Source organism: Gossypium raimondii, chromosome 5 (assembly GCF_025698545.1).
Source record: "Gossypium raimondii isolate GPD5lz chromosome 5, ASM2569854v1, whole genome shotgun sequence".
NCBI classification, from domain to species: domain Eukaryota; kingdom Viridiplantae; phylum Streptophyta; class Magnoliopsida; order Malvales; family Malvaceae; genus Gossypium; species Gossypium raimondii.
The window spans coordinates 20,783,032-20,801,837 of NC_068569.1; the positions used below are offsets into that span (position 1 = coordinate 20,783,032).

General features: G+C 35.1%; 2 protein-coding genes across 2 annotated transcripts; both read right to left on the reverse strand.

The window, feature by feature from the left end:
• Positions 1–6,434: 6,434 nt before the first annotated feature.
• Positions 6,435–9,565, reverse strand: LOC128041001 (uncharacterized). Its single transcript, XM_052630255.1, has 7 exons — positions 9,338–9,565; positions 8,782–9,241; positions 8,482–8,679; positions 7,496–8,247; positions 7,059–7,159; positions 6,577–6,850; positions 6,435–6,476 (listed from the first exon to the last, which is right to left on the reverse strand). The coding sequence occupies exons 1-7, from the start codon at positions 9,563–9,565 to the stop codon at positions 6,435–6,437; spliced, it is 2,055 nt and encodes a 684-aa protein (XP_052486215.1).
• A 6,584-nt stretch (positions 9,566–16,149) lies between these two features.
• Positions 16,150–18,422, reverse strand: LOC105771247 (glycolipid transfer protein 3). Its single transcript, XM_012592663.2, has 6 exons — positions 18,107–18,422; positions 17,962–18,017; positions 17,627–17,757; positions 16,887–17,022; positions 16,477–16,620; positions 16,150–16,400 (listed from the first exon to the last, which is right to left on the reverse strand). The coding sequence occupies exons 1-6, from the start codon at positions 18,276–18,278 to the stop codon at positions 16,365–16,367; spliced, it is 675 nt and encodes a 224-aa protein (XP_012448117.1). The 5' UTR covers positions 18,279–18,422; the 3' UTR covers positions 16,150–16,364.
• Positions 18,423–18,806: the final 384 nt, after the last annotated feature.

Below are 18,806 nucleotides of genomic sequence, written 5' to 3' on the forward strand. Positions count from 1 at the left end.
TTTTGCCTTTGTCAAATTTATATTCAACTACAGAAACGTTTGGAAGCAAAGATCACTGCTGAGCCTGAGAGTGGTAGTAGCTTATTGAGGCTTTTATGTTTTGTAGAAGCTATTTCTTGCTTTACTATGCGAACCGAAACGCGGGGATATACGGAGTTACGAATTAGATTTTGAGGGTTCTGTCAACGATGGCCCATTCTATTTTTTTCCCCGAGAATAAATTTGTTACTTGTTCGGATTATAATATAATTAATAATATTTTTATTTTTTAGTTCTCAGCAACTGATTAGTAAAAGGGTAGACTATACTGATACAATCATGGTTCAAGGGAGGGGGTTCTTGTTTTGGTAGTTGAAATTTCTTTTTCTTATAATTTTGTTGCCTCGTTACTTCAATTAGTGTAATAACAAATCTAGTCTCTTAGTTATTCATGAAATCGAATAGCTTCTTTGCATGCTGATAGGATTGGAAGTACAACGGATTGATTGTTATTGTATTCGCTTAGTCTGTTTTTATCTACCTAAAAGAATTCTATTTTAATTTAATTGTTAATGTTCTACATATTTGATCAATTTAATTATTATTCTAAAAATCTAAAATGTAATTATAAAAATTTAATATCTTCAAAAACAAAAAAATATATATACAAACAAAAAGTTGTTGAAATTTATAAAAAAATTCAAAATAAATTAAAATATTAAAAATATATAAAATTGCTTAAAATGGTTAAGCTTTAAAATATTAAATAAAAATCTATAATATTTTTGAGGTATGCTATTATATGAAGATTTTCTAGGGTTGCATAATCAAATGCAAGAATAATTTTGCTTTCTCAAATTTTTTCAATGCTTGGTTTTTGAAGTTATTATACCTTGTGTTTTTATAATGTGTAAATGTTAAAGATTAATTTAGTTGAATTTTCAAATTTAGAATTCAATTGAAATAATATGTAAAATTAAGAATTAAATTTATTGTTAAGTCAATCTAAAAGATCTTTGATAGTAGAATGGTTATAATTTGAAATTGACCTAATGAGGTGACAACATTAAAAAAATGAATGATCAAAATAGGAATACTAAATTGTTGATTTGAAATTAAAGAAAATGCTTATTCGTTGTTTGTCTAAATTATTATATAAAATTATTTATTTATGGATGAGGAGCATAATCTTAATCATTCACAAACATGTTTAATTGTATGTCTATCTATTTAAGCGAAACAACCTGAACATAGTAATTGTAAATAAACTGAAACTGGACATAAATTTGAAGCTGTTAATAAACATAAAACATTGAATCAACATGGATCAAATTTAACTTAAGATGTGAGACAAAATGGAGGAATTTTATGAAGAGTAATGTACCAAACCAAACTATGTCTATGCTTGAAAGGTATATATATACTTGAATACGTGAATTGTGATAAATTATTGAAATGATTGTAGTTGTATATGACTACTTGATAATATTCAATACTTAATAATGATATATTGTCCTATTATCGTTGTCGAATAGAGTCACAGATATAACTGGCATGTCATAGGGTCTATATTAATAAGTGGGAGATTTAGCACTTTGCGCGTATATATTGTGATAGTTCTCTAATACCCTGGGGGTCAAGAACAACTCAAATACCTTAGGGGGTACGAGCGTATTCTGGTGTGGTTGGTGGGATCAGTGCATTTATACTCGATTAACACTTCGGTGTATTTGGTGTGATGGTGGATTGATCCGTGTATCCGTTTTTGTATCCAATTGAGTTAATAGGGATTAAAATGTAAAAATAGCATGTTAAACATATATGTAATTGGAAAGAGATATTAATGCTAGTATGAAATATGATTTAAATATGATTTGGTCAGATGCAAATACCTTGAGGGTGCATAGAAATCTTATAATGTTAACAAGCATCTAAATGAAATGAACATGGTTGAATAATAATGGGGTATTTGGTTCTATGGTATATACATGCTAATGAAAATTGATATAAATTTAGTTATGGATTAAATTTGAATCGAATTATGTTAGCACCACTAAGTATACTTTACTCAATGTATGAATTTATGTGTTTTCGTGCGCAGGTTTCGAATAAAGCTAAAGAAATTCCACAGTCAAGCATCCAATATTAAGTTGGTTGGCTTGTTGCCTAAGTTAGTTTTGACACTTTTGGTAAGTGACTTATAATATTATAATGGTTGAAATTTATCTTGTGCTTGCTAGTTAATTAAGCTTAATAATATTAATTTGAATGAACAAATTGGTTGGTTTACTAATGTTGTATTGGAGGTTATGATCTGAAAATGTTTGAACAAGTTTGATAGGTTAATTGGAGGAATATGTTTTGTGGTACATTTTAGGCATGTTTAGGTTTATTTGGTTAAGGCTTAAAATACTTAAAAGTGCAGGATTTCGAGCATTTGGTCATTGAGTCTTGAGACAGAAAGAACTTGTCTCGAGATCGCTAAAATAAATTTCATTTAAATTTTACATTTAAGTGCTTGAGGTCTCGAAACAATTGTTCCTAAGCTCGAGATAAGTGGTCTTTATCTCGAGACAAAAGAATATCGAAGATAATAGATTTTGCCTTGCTCCAGGTCTCGAGACAAGAATCCCTTGTCTTGAGAGATTCAAACATCAAAGCAAAAATAAAAAAATAGGGGAGGTTGGTCTTGAGACCTAGTCTCGGGACATAAAGGACCTTGCCTCGAGACACATGTAGTGTCTTGAGACATGTTAACTTCGAAGCTAAAAATCCCATAATAATTTATGACCTGTCTTGAGACACGAAAACCCTTGTCTCGAGACATAAATTTGAAATTTGACTTTTGATTTTGGATTCGAGTCCTAACTTTGAAATTAACCTGTAACACCCCAAACCCATATCCATCGCCGGATTTGGGTTACGAGGTATTACCGAACAAAACATAGTTCATCATGATCATTTATTACAATTCATGCACGAAATTATAATGACTTCTTACAATAGTTATCAAATTCAAATAGGAACCATTCACTTATTTATAAAAGTCAAATTCATATATATAAAGCCCATAACCAATTAATTAAAGCATGCATTATTAATTATATTACAAATACGAACCATGCTTCAAATTCAATCATATCAATATCCTCTATTCAATAAAATTACTAACCAACCAACAATCATCAAAATCATAATACACGTGCTTCAGAAATACAAAGTTCGAGCTATGTGACCATCAATTACATGGCATTTGAATACCTAAATCATAATTAAACATAATTCACCTCATATACCGAGCATACATTAAGACACCCTTTAGTACAATTTCATGCCTTTAACTAAATACTAAACATACCATTTTCATATGCTAAGCATCATGCCAAAATTTCATATTCACAACCAATTCATTTCTCAATTATTCGGCTAGCAAATTAGCCTCAAAATACATACCAATTCCACCATTCAAAATTAAGCTAAACATAATATTTCATAACCTAATACAAACATCAACATGTCACTTATAACTATATATATATAACCAACGAAACAAACTTAAAACATAGTCATTATTCACCATTGATGGGTGTCGAATCCACCAATATAAACCTACGCCTTAGTTTGCAAATTATGCAGTATAGGGAGTAGGGTCGATCCCTCAGAGACTGGTTTACTGTAAATTGTTGCTCGCTTGACCAGATTTATGTCGGGGCAGCTGTCGTGCCCAAGACGTTCGGGGGGATAAAAATTTGAAAACCTGAAATTAACAGAAAAATAACGTCAAAAGTAAAAGTTGAAAACAGAATAATAAAAACTGTGAAATAAATATTAAGAAAAATTTAATTAGAATAAGCTTAGCTTTAGGCACGAATTTTCCTCGTCTTTGAACCGATCCTCGAAATTGGATGAACTCCTCTTTTCCAATAAGCTAGTTATAGCTACCAAGGACGCCTCGGACACCAACTCTTCCTTGTGTAAATTAGTTATGGAACGTCCAATAACTAATTCTTACCGATCGAACAACCACGAAACGTTCGTGATTTAGAACTCCGCGACTTTATGCTCTAGAAGAGCCTAGCTCGAACCAATGCCCTCAACCGTGGGACATTTAAGTCCGGTTACTACTTCCTTGACGGAACCAAACAAAGACCTCCACTTGGCACGCCAATGTGTTCACTGAAAACCGATTAGAAACGTTCTTTTGAATTCCAATCAGACGTCTAATCACACCAAATCAAACGACGTCTTTTTTGACTTAGTGTTGATCTGACTTTATGAGCTAACAAAATCATACTCTTAATCCTGAGAAGTAATAAGTACTGAAATTTTAGGAGTTAAATGGCTCGGGTTCGTAACTCACGGGTTTTGACGAGGCTAATTTCGGCCTAAAGCTGAAAATGGGTTTAGTTGGCTAAGGTTTGGGACATGTTGGTATTTGATAAATTAATTAAGGTAGAAAATGTGAAAAGATGGGTGATGTGATTGAGAATGGGGGTGGTTGAAAAAGGTGTTGTAATTGGAAAGTAGTAAAAGCTGGAAGTTTTTAGGAATTAAAAGTTAAAGAAACTAAAGACAATAAATAAATTTGTGAAAAGTTGAAAATAAAGGTGAAATGGATGGTAGGCTACTGGAACTAATGAAAATTGAAGGAAAGCAAGCTAAGAAATAACAAAGGCTACGTGAGAAAGGAGAGGATTGAAAGACAAAAGCTAAAATATTTTTTGATTGATGAAATGATGAACAATACAAGCACTATTTATACTAGAGGATTTACTAAATTAGGAACCAACTAGTCATAGGAAATTAAGGAAAAAAAATATTCCATGACCAAAAATATCCCAAAATAATCTCCCCCACTAAATCAACAAAAATTTTCAGCTAATTAAAATAGGAAAAATTCTACTTTGGCCCTCCTTCTTTGCTTCTTTCTTTAATTTGGCCCAATTGTTCCCTTTTTCTTCTATTTAGTCCCCAAATTGCATTCTGCAAGCAAAACTCAATAAATATGGCAAAGTTAGTGGTGCATTCTCATAAATTAACCAATATAATTACATAAAATATGTAACTTTAGCATTTAATCAAATCCCCCTACTTAGCTTATGCTAGTCCTCGAGCATTTTGTATGTATCTGCAAAAGGAAAATCTTTTCCAAAATAGGACTTGATACTCATGGTTTGCACAATTCAACAATTCAATCCTAGCACATTAAAAACTCAAACAACCTAGCCTAAGAAGTAAGTAAATATATCTCAGAATTTATGAGAGCTTGATAGACTTACCTTTCATTTTATTTTATTTATTTATTTTTGTACTTAGGACATTATCGAATTTTTTGACGCGAGACATGATGACAACCCAAGCACCATGTTCCGGTTACTCAATTCGGACGTCTCTAAGCGGGTTATTTCGCCTTACTCATAATAACTTGTCAGCGGAGTGAGTGCAAATAAATTGGACAGCCACATGAACCTTTTTACGCGAGATGTGATGACAACCCAAGCACCACATTCCGGTTACTCAATTCGATATACAACCCAAATTTTCACTCTTAACATTTGTATCAGAGGAGTATTTATTCTTTTTTTTTTTGAAAAAAATAATAAAACATATGATAAAAGGTAGGCAATCAAGCAAACTCATAGTTCCAAAAATTTCTTACCTACTAAGTCTAGGTTATTGAAATGTTTCATGTGTAAAGAATTAAATAGCTAAATCGGTCAAACCATAAGTGTACCATCCCAATTAAAAGAAAAATTTACGTTTTACTAAAAACATGCAAAAATAGTGATGACAGATAAGCAAATTAGAACCAATTTATGTTTCCCTCCCCCCTACTTATTTTACATTGTCCCAATGTAATTTAAAAAATAAAAGTAAAGATAAGTAGGAGAAAGAGAGAAAAAGAAACTCCCCTTGTATTTCAACGTCGTGGAGGGCGGTCTCGTAGGTAGAGTGGGCCTTAACTGAAAAAAAGAATTTTGTGGGTTGACATGTGGAATTTAATTTTGTCTTGGAATGTTTTCCTGCAAAAACAAAATAGTAAAAATAAATAATAATAATAGGAAAATTAAAATGTTTTTTTTTTCAAATTTATTAGCTAAGCTATAAACTCGAGAAATAAATTATTAAAAACCAAGATTACGAGATTTGGTAAAACAGTCGTGATAAATGCACCAAGTAAGTTTCCAGGAAAGAGAGGTGAGTCACAATGGACATACTTAAGTACCAAGTCTTTCCTTAGACAGAACTAATCCTTGACATGCATTTCCATTTTCCATTTTACCAAAAATTTTATTTGCATAAAGGAAAAGAAAATTTGGGCTGCCTCCCAACAGCGCTTTGTTTAACGTCGTTAGCTCGACAACTTGTTATTCAATTTTCGGGCTCCTCGAGACCAATCTCCTCAATCGTGTGCGTTTGAAAATTCTCGTAGAAGGGTTTCAATCGTTGACCATTCACCTTAAAGCACTTCCGGGTTTCTTCGCTTTGAATTTCCACTGCACCATTTGAGAATAAATTAGTGATAGTAAATGGACCTATCCATTTGGATCGAAGCTTACCCGTAAAAATTTTTAAGGTGGAGTCGTATAGGAGAACTTTTTGTCCTATTGAAAACTGCTTCCTAGTGATCATCTTATCGTGGAACGCCTTCGTCTTTTCTTTATAAACTCGAGCATTTTCATATGCATCGTTTCTAATTTCCTCGAGTTCCTGAATGTCCAACTTTCGAGCTCTTCCTGCGGTCTCCATTTCCATATTACATTGCTTAACTGCCCAAAGTGCTTTATGCTCTAATTCGACCGGGAGATGACACGGTTTACCAAAAATGAGTCGATAAGGTGACATGCCGATTGGTCCCTTGTAAGCTGTCCTATAAGCCCAGAGTGCGTCATTTAGTCTCAAGCTCCAATCCTTTCTGTTTGGTTTAACAGTCTTCTCCAAGATGGACTTGATTTCTCAATTTGACACTTCAGCTTGTCCGTTTGTCTGTGGATGGTAGGCGGTAGAAATTGCTGAGTCACTCCGCATTTCTCCATAAGTGCACTTACGAGCTTATTGCAAAATGGGTTCTCTATCACCGATTAATGTTCGTGGGTGCCATACCGGAAAAGATAGAACTTTTAAGAAAGTCAACCACAGTTTTAGCATTATCATTACGAGTAGCCTTTGCTTCTATCCACTTAGAAACGTAATCAACAGCTAAGAGTATATAAAAATTTCCAAAAGAAGAAATAAAAGGACCCATAAAATCGATGCCCCACACATCGAAAATTTCACAAATATGGATGGGAGTAAGGGGCATCTCATTTCGACGGCTAAGATTACCGACTTTTTGGCATTTTTCATAGGTTTTACAAAATAAGAAGGCGTCACGAAATATACTTGGCCAAAATAGTCCACACTCGAGAATTTTATGTGCGGTGCGTTTAGGTCCAAAGTGTCATCCACATGCATAAGAATGGCAAAAAGTTAAGATAGACTGTACCTCTGTTTCTGCTACACATCGTCGAATTACCTGATCGGAGTAATGCTTCCATAGGTAAGGATCGTCCCAAATGTAATATCGAGCATCTTTTTTAATCTTATCTTTCCTAGACCTTGGTAATTCTGAAGGTATAGTACCTCTGACAAGATAATTTACTATATCTGCGTACCAAGGATGAACCGCATTTGCTGAAAACAGGTTTTCATCTGGGAAGTTGTCTTTCAATGGTGTGTCATCTGCCAGAATCGATAATCGACTCAGATGGTCGGCTACTAAGTTTTCGCATCTCTTCTTATCCCGGATTTCAAAATCAAATTCTTGCAGAAGTAGAATCCACCTAATTAGTCGAGGTTTTGCCTCCTTCTTCCCTATCAAATATTTCAAAGCTGCATGATCAGAAAAAATAATCACTTTAGTTCCCAACAGGTAAGACCTAAATTTATCTAAAGCAAACACAACAGCTAATAATTCTTTCTCAGTGGTTGTGTAATTGCTTTGGGCAGCATCCAAAGTTTTCGAAGCGTAGTAGATAACATGAGGCTCTTTCCCTATTCTTTGGCCAAGAACAGCTCCCACACTTCGATCACTTGCATCACACATGATTTCAAACGGGAAGTTCCAATTCGGTGGTTGCACTATGGGGGCGAAAACCAATTTCTGCTTCAGTACGTCAAATGCATCTTTACAAGTCTGCTCAAATTTAAATTCTTTATCCTTCTGTAACAGACTGCAGAGCGGTTGCGCGATCTTCAAGAAGTCTTTTATGAATCGTCTGTAAAATCCTGCATGTCCAAGAAACAAACGAATTTCCCTCACAGATGTGGGGTAAGGTAATGAGTTAATAATATCCGTTTTTACTTTATCGACCTCAATACCTTCTGAGGAAACTATATGACCTAAAATTAGTCCTTTGTCAACCATGAAATGGCATTTTTCATAATTTAAAACAAGATTAAATTCTAGGCATCTTTGTAATATCTTAGCAAAATTATCGAGACATTCATTAAAAGAGTTACCGTACACCGTGAAGTCATCCATGAAGACTTCAATGATTTTCTCGACGTAATCGGAGAATATGCTTACCATACATCTCTGAAAGGTGGCCGGAGCATTACAGAGTCCAAACGGCATTCGTCTATATGCAAACGTTCCAAAGGGGCACGTGAAAGTTATTTTGTCTTGATCTTCAGGCGCCACTGGAATTTGGAAAAATCCTGAATATCCATCGAGACAACAATAATGAGTCTTACCAGCTAATCGCCGAGCATTTGATCGATGAAGGAAGTGGAAAATGGTCTTTTCGGTAGTCGTTCAACTTCCTATAATCGATGCAAACCCTCCATCCATTCGGACTCGGGTAGGAACTAGCTCTCCGATGAATTTTGCACCATCACACGCCAGTTTTCTTGGGCACGACATGAATCGGCTAACCCAATCACCGCCGAGATCGGGTATATCATTCCAAAGATCCAACATTTTCTGGATCTCCTTCTTTACTACCTCCGTCATGGGTGGATTAAGGCGCCTCTGAGCATCTCTCTTTGGTTTCGTGTTATCTTCGATGGAAATTCTGTGCATACACGTGGATGGACTTAGCCCTTTTATGTCGGCTATTGTCCAACCAATAGCTTCCTTATATTCCTTCAGAACTCGAACTAGACTTTCCTCCTCGTCTTTGGTTAGTCTGTTTGACACTATTACCGGTAGGGTGTCTTTCTCTCCCAAAAAGACATACTTGAGGTGGTCTGGTAACGCTTTGAGCTCCAAGGTTGGTGGCTGCAAAATCGAAGGCAACATTTTAACTTGGGAAGGTAATAGTTAAAGATGGTTACCTCGACTCGTCGACGATGGTTGAGTCTCCAAGTGTTTGACAATTTCTCGCAACGGATCTTCTATAACTGCTAACTCCTCGAGACGACTCAATACATCCATGTCAATGCTTCTGTAAAAGACAGTTTCCAATTCATCAAAGTCATGATATTCAGAATAATTTTGAGTTAAACAATCTATACTATCGATACTGGAAATATTTGACAATGAGTAAGGATGACTCATGGCTTCATAGACATTGAATTTCACAATTTCGCCATCAAACTCCATTGTCAATGTTCCACTCTGAACATCAATTTTTGCGCTTGCAGTACTTAAAATGGCCTTCCAAGCAAAATATCGATTTAATTAGTTGAGTTATCGTCCTCCATATTAATAATGTAGAAATCTGCAGGGAAAACTAATTCGTTAACTTTAACAAGGACGTCTTCAAGCAACCCTTCGGGATAGATGACTGACCTGTCCGCCAACTGGATTATTACTCTTGTATTTTTCAAAGGACCCGCGTCAATCAACTTATAAATAGGATAAGGCATAACATTAATTGAAGCCCCTAAATCGCACATGGCTTTCTTAATGCCTACATTACCTATCTCACAGGAAATAGCAAACATAACTTGGTCCTTGTATTTAGGCGGAACTTTCTTTTGTAGTACCGCGGAGACATTTTCTCCTACATTTACTCTTTCGTTACCTATTAACTTCCTCTTGCTAGTGCACAATTCCTTGAGAAATTTCGCATAACGAGGGATTTGCTTGATAGCGTCGAGCAAAGGAATATTCACCTCCACTTTCCTAAACGTTTCGAGGATTTCTTTTTCCTCCTTTTCTTTCTTATCCTTCGCGAGTCTCCCTGGAAAAGGAGGTGGCACCACAACTGGTTTTTGAATTTCTGACTCCGGTCTGGCTTTTGGATCAGAGATCTGTTTTTCCCGTTCGTTGTCTTGCCCATGACTTTTGTCTGGAACTGTTTCCAGAACTTTTCCGCTACGAAGAGTTATTGCACTTGCATTCTGCCGAAGATTCGGCTCTGTCTGGGAAGGTAATTTACCTTGAGATTCCAAACGGTTAACCGCCATCGAGAGTTTACTAACTTGATTAGTTAACTCCTGAATTGATGCGTCTGTCCTCTATTGGTACTTCGCAACATCGACGGCAAGTCTTTCCACAATAGCTTCTAGAGATGTGCTCGGCTTGGGTGACAGTTGCGGTGGTTGCAAAGGTCTCGGTTGGTATGACGGATTATATCGGGGGTTAGCTCCGTAATTCAAGTTGGGATGATCCTTCCACCCGGGATTGTAAGTGTTTGAAAAAGGATCATAGCGTCTTTGTGGAGGTCCCGGAAAACCTCCGACAGCGTCGACATGTGCCGTTGAATTTTCGTTAAGGATTGGGCACAAATCCGTCGGATGTTCAGACGTAGTACAAATTCCACACAGTTGGGTCCGATTCTTCTTTTCTGTAAGCATAGATTGAACAACATTAGTGAGCTTATCCAATCTATCTTCTAAGGATGAAACGTTTACCCCATTAACCCGTCTTGTGGGTTCTGAATTTGGCCTATACTGTTGAGAATTTGCTGCCGTAGTGGATATCAGTTCTCTTGCCCTTTGAGGAGTCATATTGACAAGCGCCCCTCCACTAGCAGCGTCAATCATTTTCATTTCCATAGGGAGCAAACCCTCGTAGAAATATTGAAGAAGTGATTGTTCGGTCAAACCGTATTGAGGACAACTTGCACACAGTTTTTTGTATCGCTCCCAATAGTCGTAGAACGATTCGCTCTCCATTTGTCGAATTCCCACTATGTCTCTCCTAAGTTCAGCTGCTCGCGATGCTGGGAAAAACCTGTCAAGAAAAACACGAGATAAGTCATCCCACGTTGTAATAGAACCTGGAGGTAAGTAAAATAACCATTCTTTTGCTGTATCAACTAAAGAAAAAGGAAAGGCCCGAAGTTTAATTTCATCTTCGGTTACTCCCTGTGGTTTCATGCTTGAGCAGACCATGTGGAACTCTCTCAAGTGAGTGTGTGGATTTTCATTCTTCAAGCCTCGAAAAGTGGGCAAAAGGTGAATTAGGCCTGACTTCAACTCGAATGGGGTTTCTCCGGCTGGATAGTTGATGCACAACGGTGTTTGCCCATTAGGAGCAGCGGCTAGCTGACGAATGGTTCGGTTCGCCATCCTTTCTGGTTCACCGAGCTTGTCTTCCGCTTCTTTTGTTTCAGGAAGTGGTTCGGTCTCTAGTTCAACCACTTCGACTTGTTTTCCACGTTCAATTGCTTCTACACGTTTAAGAACTTTCGTTTCTTTACGTCGCGCTCGTGCGGATTTTTCGATCTCTGGGTCGTATTCGAGATCTCCGGATGAAGATCTGGTCATGAAGATAATCTAAACAATCTGTAAGTGTTGCCAGTCCCCGGCAACGACGCCAAAACTGATGGGTGTCGAATCCACCAATATAAACCTATGCCTTAGTTTGTAAATTATGCAGTATAGGGAGTAGGGTCGATCCCTCAGAGACTGGTTTACTGTAAATTATTGCTCGCTTGACCAGATTTATGTCGGGGCAGCTGTCGTGCCCAAGACGTTCGGGGGGATAAAAATTTGAAAACCTGAAATTAATAGAAAAATAACGTCAAAAGTAAAAGTTGAAAACAGAATAATAAAAATTGTGAAATAAATATTAAGAAAAATTTAATTAGAATAAGCTCAGCTTTAGGCACGAATTTTCCTCGTCTTTGAACCGATCCTCGAAATTGGATGAACTCCTCTTTTCCAATAAGCTAGTTATAGCTACCAAGGACGCCTCGGACACCAACTCTTCCTTGTGTAAATTAGTTATGGAACGTCCAATAACTAATTCTTACCGATCGAACAACCACGAAACGTTCGTGATTTAGAACTCCGGCAGCTTTGCGTTCTAGAAGAGCCTAGCTCGAACCAATGCCCTCAACCGCGTGGGACATTTAAGTCTGGTTACTACTTCCCTTGACGGAACCAAACAGCAGCCTCCACTTGGCACGCCAATGTGTTCACAGAAAACCGATTAGAAACGTTCTTTTCGAAATTCCAACTGTACGTCTAATCACACCAAATCAAACGACGTCTTTTTTGACTTAGTGTTGATCTGACTTTATGAGCTGACAAAATCATACTCTTAATCCGGAGAAGTAATAAGTACTGAAATTTTAGGAGTTAAATGGCTCGGGTTCGTAACTCACGGGTTTTGACGAGGCTAATTTCGGCCTAAAGCTGAAAATGGGTTTAGTTGGCTAAGGTTTGGGACATGTTGGTATTTGATAAATTAATTAAGGTAGAAAAGGTGAAAAGATGGGTGATGTGATTGAGAATGGGGGTGGTTGAAAAAGGTGTTGTAATTGGAAAGTAGTAAAAGCTGGAAGTTTTTAGGAATTAAAAGTTAAAGAAACTAAAGACAATAAATAAATTTGTGAAAAGTTGAAAATAAAGGTGAAATGGATGGTAGGCTACTGGAACTAATGAAAATTGAAGGAAAGCAAGCTAAGAAATAACAAAGGCTACGTGAGAAAGGAGAGAATTGAAAGACAAAAGCTAAAATATTTTTTGATTGATGAAATGATGAACAATACAAGCACTATTTATACTAGAGGATTTACTAAATTAGGAACCAACTAGTCATAGGAAATTAAGGAAAAAAAAATATTCCATGACCAAAAATATCCCAAAATAATCTCCCCCACTAAATCAACAAAAATTTTCAGCTAATTAAAATAGGAAAAATTCTACTTTGGCCCTCCTTCTTTGCTTCTTTCTTTAATTTGGCCCAATTGTTCCCTTTTTCTTCTATTTAGTCCCCAAATTGCATTCCTGCGCAAAACTCAATAAATATGGCAAAGTTAGTGGTGCATTCTCATAAATTAACCAATATAATTACATAAAATATGTAACTTTAGCATTTAATCAACCATATAGAATCGTACCAAAATAACCAATACTCAATCAATATATATTCATCATTTACCTCATTGCTAAAACCAAAACATATAACCATGAAACATACTTCCCAAAATGAACTTTTACCATAACTAAATATATACAAACATTAGCATCATTATCCAGCCATTTTCGCATGGCTACAAATATACAGATCAAAACGAACCATATCGAAACTAGCCTATACATGCCATATGTCGAAAGTACAAACTTTTAAAGCACCGAAATAGCGGTCGATAGTGTGACGATGTTCCTAGACGATCCCCGAACTCGAGCTAGCTTTATATATCTATAAAACAGAAATAAAAATGCACAAAGTAAGCTTTGAAAGCTTAGCAAGCCATAAGCAAATAAATAGTCGTAAAAACATACATAATCTCTTTCAACTAAGCCTAATATAACTAGTCTCAAACACATATAGAAACACTTTTCTAATGTATTTCACTTTGTCTCATTAACAACATCACTTACCTTTTTATTTCAAAGTACATATCAATTTCACACATACCTGAATCGTTTATCTCTTATACCCATTCTGTATTGTATCGGCTTTGCCCGTTGAACCATTCAGAATTGTTAAGGATACTCGGAAACACATATATCACATACAATGCCATATCCCAGATATGGTCTTATAGGTTATCACATATCTATGCCACTGTCCCGGACAGGGTCTTACACGCAATCTCATATCGATGCCAATGTCCCAGACATGGTCTTACACGAAATCACACCTCGGAAGTCCTAATGTCATGACATTTGTATCCTATACTATTCCTAAGGTTCGTACGGGACTTTCGGACGTCGTAACTCTGTCAATTTTGACTCATCTTTTCAACATTTGATACAATTTAATGATAATAAAACATAATTAAAACAATTTAAATGTATTTATTTGCATATGAACTTACCTCGGATACGGAACGAATGAGTCGGATCGACTACTCGATAACTTTCGACTTTCCCCGATCTAACTCCGATTTCTTTCTTTCTTGATCTAAATCAATCAAAATTTAACTTATTTAATCACAAATCCATTTAATTTCATTCAAAAACATATAAATGGGCATTTTGTAGTTTAGCCCCTAAAATTTCACATTTTCTCAATTTAGTCCCTATTTCAAAACAACACAAAATACACATAATTTCATTAAACTCATGCTTGGCCGAATCTTCCCTAGGTCCCTAGCAGCCCATTAATTAAATTTATTTTACATTTTAACCCCTCAATTTACAAATTTCACAAAATCCTTAATAAGTCTTTTTATCAAAAATCACTTAGTAAAACATGATAATCTAACATCAAATATTTATTTTTCATCATCAAACAAAAAAAAGCTTGAATATTCATCAATGACATTTCACAAAATCATCATCAAATTTGAAAATTAAAGCATGGGCTAGCTAGAATACAAAGTAACGATCTCAAAAACGTAAAAATAATAAAAAATCGAACTCAAAACATACCTCAATCAATACTTCAAAAGTGCCGAACCCTAAAGCTTCAAAATGGTTTCTCTTCTTTGTTATTTTCGTCTAAAAAAGATGAACATGCATGAATTTTTATGTTTTGTTTTATTTATTACATATTAATATGCCATTTACGTAACCTTAATGAATAAACATAGAAATTTATAATGCATGTCCATTAATGTCCATTAACACTACCAATGGTCTAATATCATCATAAGGACTTTTAATTTAATTAATCATAGCAATTGATCACTTTAAACAAATAGTATGCAACTTTTGTATTTTACGCGATTAAGTCCTTTTATCAAATTAACTAACCAATCGGTAAAATTAAATCACGAAATTTTCATACATATCAAATAACATACTATAAATACCAAAAATAATATTAGCATAATTTTACGACCTCGGATTTGTGGTTCCGAAACCACTATTCCGATTTAGCTAAAATCGGGTTGTTACATAACCTTTATAACCCCGTAAATTGATGAAATAAAAGCAATGAATGTATAAATGCATGTATAAGAATTATTTTGACGATTGAATTGAATTTATTGTGTTATAGTAACTTGAGTTGCTTCGGCGATGTAATGTGATATCACACATTTGGATATGACGACCGAGTCGAGTGTGGGGTGTTACAATTTATATATTTTAATTTTATTATGAACACTTTATTACCTCCATCAATTGTATAAACCAATAATGTAGTTGATATTGATAATGTTGTTTATAAAAAATTGTATTCATTTAATATTCTTAATATGATGTATTTATGTGTTTAAATTTCATTTTAATTACAATTTAATCTAATTTTTTGGGTAAAAAGTACCAAGGAAGCCCCTATTCTTGGGTGGATTGCATTTTGGCCCCTTTATTGAAAAAAATGAGCAAATTAGTCATTACACATTATGAAACGTGCAAATTAACCCCTCCGTTAAAATTTTCTCTATTAAATAATGACGTGGCACATGTTAAATTTTTTTACGGGCAAACTACAAAAATGGTCATCCAACTATGTCTTTCATTCTATTTTGGTCACCCAACTATTAATTTTTTCAATTTAGTCACTAATTTTTTTTGAAATCGAATATTTTAGTCACTCTAAGTTGATGTGAGTTTTTTTATTGGTCTAGTAACAAAATTAGCCTTCTAATGTTTACACACTCTATCAATTTGATCTTAAATATAAAAAATTCAACAAATTTAGTCACTCTAAGCTGATGTGGGTTTATTTATTTATTTATTTATTGTATGTTATTTTAAACACAAATCCATATTTCCGGTTACTTAACCTTGGATTGAATTAACATAGATAGTATCCATTTTGTCTTTCTTTTAACAGTTTTGGTATAGGTTTCCCAGTTAGTTTCTACTTTCTACATGGTTCAAACTACCATTCAATTCAAATTAAATAACAATATTATATATATATATATATATATATCATATGATCCTCTGTATATTATATTACATGTCTAAACACGTTAGAAAACTAAAGTAGCTGTTAAAAGAAGAATTTTTGCTTACAATTTACAAGGCTATTTACAGATTAATTATATTTTCCCCAGCAAAATAAAACCAAACTCCATATGCCTCACTTGCCATTTTTCTTCTCCTCAGCTAGATTTCAACCTATCCAACCGGTAAAGCCTCTGCATAAATTAAGAAACAAAAGCATTAGCCGATGAACTCGAAGCCCGATGATGATAAGTTTACAAACATCCTCACCATGACGGAATGGATCTGTTCTAGAAAAGGCACAAGTAATGTAATCAATGTCTGCATTTCCTCTTTAAGGTTGTCGCAATTTTGATCTTTTGCCATGAGGAGACTAATGAATGTTTTGTTATCTGGTACCAGTTTTAGTGCCACCTGCATACTTCAAATCTCTTAGTTCATCATGTTAAGTTAGTGACAATGCTTAGAACAGTGCTTAAAGTAACATGCCAATCCATGACTTACATATAATGTGGAAATGAAACATTTCTAGGCTGTTCTTGAAATACTATATGCCTATGCTAGAATTTCAGCCTAAATCTGGTCTATGAGTACATGAACCAATCGGCTAAGCACTCGGTTAATCAAGGTCTTTTAGGTTAAAATAAGATTTGTTGTAATTGGCGCAGGTGCCTAAATACCTTAAAAGCAGCCGACGAAATCCATCCATGCCTAGGCTTCAAAGTAATATTATAGGATTCTTCAACTGCTTGTTCCATGTTCTGCCCAGGATCCTTCACCAGTTTTTGTAACAAAGCTACCATAAAATCCATTGACCTGAAACCGACACAAGTTTATTTTCTTTGGGTTAAATGCCTTTCACCCAGAGCAAAAAGCTGGTTCCATCCAGAACTTTTGCAAGTGCTAATGAGGCATGTTAACGAATTTGTTAATGGCATGAACAATCTGTTTCTTTTCTAACATTTGCTAAAGCATGGATGGGACAGCAGACATGGCAGACAGAACCTTGTTTCAAACTTCAACTAGGACAATGAAAATTTGCAAAAGAATAAAGAAACAGTAACAGCTTGTCTCTGTTTCTTGTACTAAAAGACAAATCATAAACTTCGTGAAGACCCATAAAAGAGAAGTTCGAAGATGGAAGAATACACCAAATTTTCATTAAACTTCGATATGTCAGCCATGGCAGACAATCTCAAAGTTTGATTATTAGGAAAAAGTTATTCAGATCTGTTAACCATTTTACTAGCTGAGACTAAACTGGGATCAATGTTACTCCGATTCTTAATTTATTTTCTTTTTAAAAAACAGAGTGTCTCATATATATTCGGCATTACGTAGTGACACAAATGTTGGTCTAAAAATAGAAAACTTACAAAATTTTGATACTATATAACACTCGGCATGGAGGAGAGTTTACCTGGTAAGCCAGAGAAGGGCTTTACTGCAACTGCTACCCTTTCTTGCATTGCCTTCACTCTCTTCCTTTTTCAACATCTCAATCAAATTTAAATACTTTGTGGGATCAGATTCGCAAAGATTCTCCAATCTCTAAAAACGGAGAGAAAGAGTTCCGTCAATGTTCAGTAATCAATAAAATGACCAAAAAAACATGTCCCTACATGCACATAACTGCCCTTGTAAAAACAGGTAAAACAACGGAAATGAAGACAAAGAAGTGCAAGGTTTGTTGCAATGTCACAAGGGTGGTATTCTTTAAGAATAAATTCCATTATGTTGTGGTTTATTTTTAACCTGGATATTTTGGTGAATGTCTTGTCTAAGGACAGCCATAGTTGGGCCTATCTTGTCTGGAAAAAAAAAAACAAGAAAAGGAGGTTCAGTAGACATATTGAAAACCACACGTTTGAAGAGAGATAACAAGTGGAGAAAAACTGACCAAGAACTTGAAGAATCAAAGTACAGACATGAAGAAAAGGCTTGGTTGGGATAGGAGCGGCATCAAGATTAATATCGCCTACAGTTGCAGGCTGAGCTTTGACTAACATGGACAGTTCTTCAATGGCGGACCTTATCTCCGATTTTCCCTCCATTTCCCTTTTTCTCTTCATTTCAGTCTCGACAACATCCGCATGCTATTTTGTCGATTGATTCTAGCTAACCTTATATAAGTTTTTTTTTTACTTGAGAAAAACTTGCTGGCATGAACAATCATGGACAAATCTCTATCCCCAAACCCCTTCCTTATTTTAAATTGCTTAGATTGTACTGTTTAATAATTGTTTAATATTGAATATGTGTTTCTTCTGTAAGCCGTTGATAGTGACTTTGTATTTGACCTTGAAGTTATCTATGAACTATCCATCTTAATTACTGTTTTTTAAGATCTCGATCCACTGTTTTATTTAGCCTGAGTTTTGATCTCATCCATGACCGCATGAAACTGTTGTGGGCCCTAGTACTAATAATTTTAATATACAATCGTTTGCATTTATATATTTGTTGATTGTTGATTTGACAGAATATTTATCGTCAACTTGGCCACACTGAGGGAGTAAAACAGATTAGGATCTCTAGTATTGATCTAAAACAGCCGATGCTTGTCAACAGGCTTGCCCTTTGCATTTAAAACAACACTT